The sequence below is a fragment of the Mesoplodon mirus genome (genome assembly GCF_964341445.2).
Source record: "Mesoplodon mirus genome assembly, chromosome: 5".
In the NCBI taxonomy this organism is placed as follows: Eukaryota; Metazoa; Chordata; class Mammalia; order Artiodactyla; family Ziphiidae; genus Mesoplodon; species Mesoplodon mirus.
In genome coordinates this window covers 89,339,944-89,346,259 of record NC_138980.1, presented here as the reverse complement: position 1 = coordinate 89,346,259, position 6,316 = coordinate 89,339,944, and the positions used below count along the sequence as shown (strand labels likewise).

The 6,316-nt window shown below is 44.0% G+C and overlaps 1 protein-coding gene across 1 annotated transcript in view; it reads left to right on the top strand.

Annotated features, from left to right (window-relative positions):
• Window positions 1-84: 84 nt before the first annotated feature.
• The window catches only part of AP3S1 (adaptor related protein complex 3 subunit sigma 1), a 68,571-nt gene continuing 62,339 nt past the window's right edge, over window positions 85-6,316 (top strand). Inside the window, 1 exon segment of the mRNA XM_082621885.1 lies at window positions 85-436. Coding sequence (XP_082478011.1) covers window positions 368-436 — 69 coding nt within the window. The 5' untranslated portion in view covers window positions 85-367.

Sequence of the window (6,316 nt, the reverse complement as noted above, 5' to 3'; positions counted from 1 at the left end):
TGGTCCTATGCGTCGAACCTGTTGCAGTCCCCTGACCGCTGATAGACCAACTACGGTTTCTCCGCCCCCCTCAACAGCAAGTTTCCGGAAAAGGTCGGTAGGCAACGTCCCCGTGAGCCGCCGGGAGCGCAAGCGCCCCTATGCTTCGAGCTCCGGCCTGGAGCTGTTTCCGCTTCCCTCCGCGCCGACCGCGCCCAGGCCCCGCCCTATCCAAGTCCTGCCCCGCAGCTCCGGGGCGCGCGCGCGCGCGCGCGCGTGTGCGGGAGGGGGCGGGTGGGGAAGGATCGCCAGCGAGATCCCGAGGCGAGGCTCGCGCGCCCGCCCCCGCCCTGGCCCCCAGCTCTCACCCGGTCGGCGCGGCTCAGCCATGATCAAGGCGATCCTCATCTTTAACAACCACGGGAAGCCGCGGCTCTCCAAGTTCTACCAGCCCTACGTGAGTACCCCGCTGCCGCCGATTCGGGCTAGGGGGAGTCGTTGGCGGCCGGCGGCGCCCTCAGGGCGACCCCCTCAAGCGCGCCGCGGCCCTTATCGCGCCCGGCCGTCTCGCGCTCCGGGCTGTCAGCCTCCCCGTGGGTGTGCCGGGTGCCCACCTCCCGCCGCGCTCCCTTCCTCCGACGTGGCTCTGCCCAGGTGGCTCCTCCGCCTGTCTGTGGGCTGGGTGGCTTCCCGGCTGCGCGGGCCAGGCCCTGGAGACTTCCCGGTGCGGGGCCGAAGCCAGTCAGTCAGCCGCAGCCCCCCTGCGCCCGCGAGCCCACCCGGCGCTCTCGCCGTTCTGCAGCCCGCGGCTTCTGTTAGCAGCCGAGGGAGACGGCGCGGAGCCGGTAGGTCTCGCAGCCCCACCTCCGTGACTCCCAGCCTTTCCTGGTGGACTTCTTTCTCTTCTCCTGTGGACGGATGGGCTACTGGTTTTCGCTGCCATCCTGTCGCTCAGTACAGTCTGTCCAGTAGGTTGCCTTACGGGATCTACTGCCCCTGTGACTTTCAGGTGTCTCCTTTTTAACGAAAAAGATAAGTGAGGACCTAACGTTTTGTGGCTTTACCCCCAGTGGCTGCAATTTATCTACTCCTGCAATAACTGGCGAGGATTGTAGTTTGACCAGTTAGAACTGTGATGCTATACCTGAAAGTTACCATTTCAGCGGCTGGTTTGGCATTTTTCTACGTAAGGGAGTTTGCCCTAATTTATAGTTTTCCTTTCTCCTTACGAAGAATAGTAATATCTGTTAAACTCTTTTAGAAGTGTAAATATTGTTGAAAAATGCAGAAGATTTTAAGGTAGTGAAGATAAGTAATTTATCAGTGTTTGAGGGAGGGTTACAGACAGATGTGCTTATCTGAGGACAAAATTCACCACTATGTAGAACACAATATTAGGCTCTCAGTGGTGGGATTAATGTAGAGATAATACCTATTGCGTAGTATTGGGCATTTTGCTTAGAGCCAAAAAATGAGCTTTCAGCTAAATACTGAAAGTGTGCCAAGGCTAACACTTTTATGCAGATAAATCCCAGATGGAAATCATTCCTGCCGTTAAAAATTAAATATGAAATGTCACTTTGCCTAAAATGATAATGCAGTCTGTGGAGGTGTTAGCTGAAGTGAGAAATCTTGAGCTCATTCCTCATTTCCTTAAGTAGTTTTGCTTTTGCTGGCGATAAAGAATATTTTCTACTACTCCTGTTTGGTTTTAGTGTAGCATAATTTAAATACTAATGCTCTAAGAATTCTACATCATTCTTTAATCCAGGATAAAATTCTAGTTGATTCTTCTGAGTGGAAAAAATCCCCTTGACTTTACATTGTTACCCATTTGCCTAAAATATAGTACTGTACTAGCCTTTACTGAAGGAATCTTTCCTTTAGCCATTTTGCCTGTGCCATCCATTTGCAGTGTAGAAACAGTGTGTTCCAATAGTGAAACAATTTTAAAATGTGTTTTTCCATATCTCCACTTAATAACTAAGCACTATTCAAAGTAGAAGATTTCGTGGCTAATCTGTAATATCAGTGTAACCACTTCTGTAGCGTAAAATTTAACCACATACAGAAAAATGTATTGAATTTGGAAATCCAGGAATACATCTTTCTCTTGTCCAATGATGGCCACAGAAATATCTTTTACCTTTACTCAGTAGGTAGCAGTGAAGGTTAATGTGGGAAGAGACAGTTGTTGCAGCAGTGGCAGCTTCTGGTGTCATTTTTGGTCATTGCTCCATGACAGTGTTATGGGGGGGGGGCAGGGAGCTAAGAGATGTAAAAAAGAAGAATCTAGTGGTTGCTGGACGTGTGGAAATGGGGATGCTAGGAACTGTTATTGGTCTTTTATAAATTGAGTTTTGCCAACTGGGTATTTATTTTTGTCATTCAGGAATAATTTAAGATTATTTATTTATTTATCTATTTGCTTTCTCTGATAGATCATAACCCGTTTGAGGGCAGAAATCTTTTTCATTCAGTCAGTTCATTTATTCACTCTTTATTCCATTTGTTTGTCAGCAAATGTTGATGTCTTGCCTACCATGTGCAGGCAGTGTTTTAAAATTTGGAGGTGAACAAACAGATAACTTCTGCTCTTTCAACAGGGGCATAGACAAAGCTAATAAGTAGAATATATACCATGCCGGATAATAATAAGTGCTGTGGGAAAAATAGAGCAGGGAAGGGTGATAGGGAATGCAAGGATGACACTTTAAAATAGGATAGTCAGGTAAGTTTTCACTGAGAAGGTAATATTTGAGCAAAGACTTGAGGGAGGTGAGAAAGCCAGCTTTGCAGGTATCTGGGGGAAGTTCTTTCCAGGCAGAGGAAGCAGCAGATACAAAGGCCCTGAGGAGGGAATGCCTGTTTGAAGAACCTCTCTTATTGGAAGAATAGGTGCCAAGATGACTGGCCTGGCAAAAGCAGACTATGTAAGGAAAGAGGAGTTGGAAATGAAGTCTGCATGTACAGGGCATCAGAGTTTATTCTATTCTCACTGCCTGGAATGTCCTTCCCTTCCACTGCCAAATGTCTAGATTCCAGGCTTAACTCAAACATCACTTAAGCATCCACTGAATCCTTTTATCTTGCTTAAAGACTTCTCTTGGATTTTATTTTTTTTATAATAAAATCTCTTAGGATTTTATTTTTATCTTTATTATAGTACAATATTCTATTTCACATCCCAAAATTCCTTGGGGCATTCTAGATTCCTTAAAGGAAGGTATCAGGTTTTAGATATATTTGTGTTACCCCCAGCAATAAACATTCAGCCTTGAATGTAAAGAACTCCATACATCTTTGCTAAATGCATTCATCAGAGTTTCCTACCTTGAGATGGAGTGTGGATTAGAAATGATTTCCTAAGGTTCCTTCCAACTCTTTTTTTTTTGGCTGCGTTTGTCTTCATTGCTGCACGCTGGTTTTCTCTAGTTGCAGTGAGCTTGGGCTACTCTTCATTGCTGTGTGCGGGCTTCTCATTGCGGTGGTTTCTCTTGTTGAGGACCGTGGGCTCTAGGCGCGCAGGCTTCAGTAATTGCAACGTGTGGGCTCAGTAGTTGCAGCGTGCGGGCTCAGTAGTTGTGGCTTGCGGGCTCTAGAGCGCAGGCTCGGTAGTTGTGGTGCATGCGCTTAGTTGCTCCGTGGCATGTGGGATCTTCCTAGACCAGGGCTCGAACCCGTGTCCCCTGCATTTGCAGGCAGATTCTTAACAACTGTGCCCCCAGGAAGTCCCCCTTCCAACTCTTAAAATTCAGTCCTTTACTAACTAGAAGTTTTAAGAATCCATGCCTTTAGGACAGAAGTAATGATGAAATAGGTGTAACTGCAACTGTTTCTGTTTTTAGTTGAAAGAAGTCTTTAAGAAGTAGATATCCAATAATATTGACAGTTTTTAGTTTAATTTATTAAGGGATATCTAGGTGTGTGGCTGGGGTACCAGTTCTGTACTCTGATAGGATGCTGAGGTTTGAGTCCAACAATAATGATTTGACACTGAGGAGTTTGAAAACTGTTTAACCATTTGCGAACCAGTTTCCCTTAGTGCATTGGATTTCCATTTCTTATTTATCCTCCCTCATGATACAACAATTTATATGTTCATCTTTACCCTTTAACAGTACAGATTTCCAGTTCCCGCTGTAATAGATTTTTAGGTTTGATTGTGCCTCCAACCTGCTGTTATGTGAGGGACATACGAAGTCAAACCAGTTTTTTTTTTTTTTTTTTTTTTTTTTTTTTTTTTTTTTTTCTCGTACGCGGGCCTCTCACTGTTGTGGCCTCTCCCGTTGCGGAGCACAGGCTCCGGATGCGCAGGCTCAGCGGCCATGGCTCACGGGCCCAGCCGCTCCGCGGCATATGGGATCCTCCCAGACCGGGGCACGAACCCGTATCCCCTGCATCGGCAGGCGGACTCTCAACCACTGCGCCACCAGGGAGGCCCCAAACCAGTTTTTTTAAACTGAAATTTTTGATTCATTCTGCTAGAGTCAGACGTTAAGATTTCAAGGGTGGACTCAGAATGCATCCACTTTTTTTTTTTTAACATTTTACTGGAGTATAATTGCTTTACAATGATATGTTAGTTTCTGCTTTACAACAAAGTGAATCAGTTATACATACACATATATCCCCATATCTCTTCCCTCTTACATCTCCCTCCCTCCCACGCTCCCTATCCCACCCCTCTAGGTGGTCACAAAGCACCAAGCTGATCTCCCTGTGCTATGTGGCTGTTTCCCACTAGCTATCTATTTTACGTTTGGTAGTGTATATATATCCATCCACTCTCTCACTTTGTCCCAGCTTACCCTTCCCCCTCCCCATATCCTCAAGTCCATTCTCTAGTAGGTCTGCGTCTTTATTCCCGTCTTGCCCCTAGGTTCTTCATGACCTTTTTTTTTTTTCTTAGATTCCATATATATGTGTTAGCATACAGTATTTGTTTTTCTCTTTCTGACTTACTTCACTCTATGACAGACTCTAGGTCCATCCACATCACTACAAATAACTCAATTTCATTTCTTTTTATGGCTGAGTAATATTCCATTGTATATATGTGCCACATCTTCTTTATCCATTCATCTGTTGATGGACACTTAGGTTGCTTCCATGTCCTGGCTATTGTAAATAGAGCGGCAGTGAACATTGTGGTACATGACTCTTTTTGAATTATGGTTTTCTCAGGGTATATGCCCAATAGTGGGATTGCTGGGTCATATAGTAGTTCTATTTTTACTTTTTTAAGGAACCTCCATACTGTTCTCCATAGTGGCTGTACCAGTTTACATCAGAATGCATCCACTTTTGTTTTCACCTTCTGTATCCTTGAGCTATGACTGCAGAAGTTCAAATGTTTTTCTTGGTTTGTTTCTTTAATTGATATTTAGCCATAGCAACTTGGCAACAGTAAACTTTAGTGTTTTTATATTTGCTTGGCAATATTTGTGTATTACTATAAATGACTAATGAGATTTATATTTCATAAGCCAGATATATATATATATATTTTTTTGTTTTGTTTTGCGGTACGTGGGCCTCTCATTGCTGCGGCCCCTCCCGTTGCGGAGCACAGGCTCCGGACGTGCAGGCTCAGCGGCCATGGCTCACAGGCCCAGCCGCTCCGCGGCATGTGGGATCCTCCTGGACCGGGGCACAAACCCGCATCCCCTGCATCGGCTGGCGGCCTCTCAACCACTGCGCCACCAGGGAAGCCCCACCAGATATATTTTTACATAACCACCAAGCAAGAGAAAAAAAATCTCTGGAGTTACGATTCTCATGTTATCAGTGCACCATGGCATATCCTGTGGTGAATATCTGTAATAAAATAAAAGTTTTTTTTAATATTAATTATCTTAGTTGTGTCTACACATATAAAAAATTGTGTATGTATAAGCATGCGCACAAAGTGCAAACAGGAAAGTTTTCAAACTCTTACATACATGAGTTGTCTCAATATTCTTATAAACTATGTCTGATTATTGTTTGTCAACCAAATGCAAGCCCTAGAAGGAACTCTCAGATTGTTCTTTCCTTTTTTTTTTTGAATGTATTTACATAAAAAATATAAAGTGTAAGTATGTATAACTTTTTTTCTTTTAAAAAAATCTTTAAGAAAGATGCATTGGTGTTTACTGATGTCTTTTTTTGGCAGCTATTAAGACAACATGACAGATGGGATACTTAAACTTATTTTTATGATGGAGACGTAGTTGTCAACAGTTCTAAGTATTAATTAAGGTATTAACACATATTAACATATAGTATTTGACTTTTGTTAACAAGATAATTCAAAATGGTTTGATTTCCTTCCATATGTGTTAGGATGCTTTTG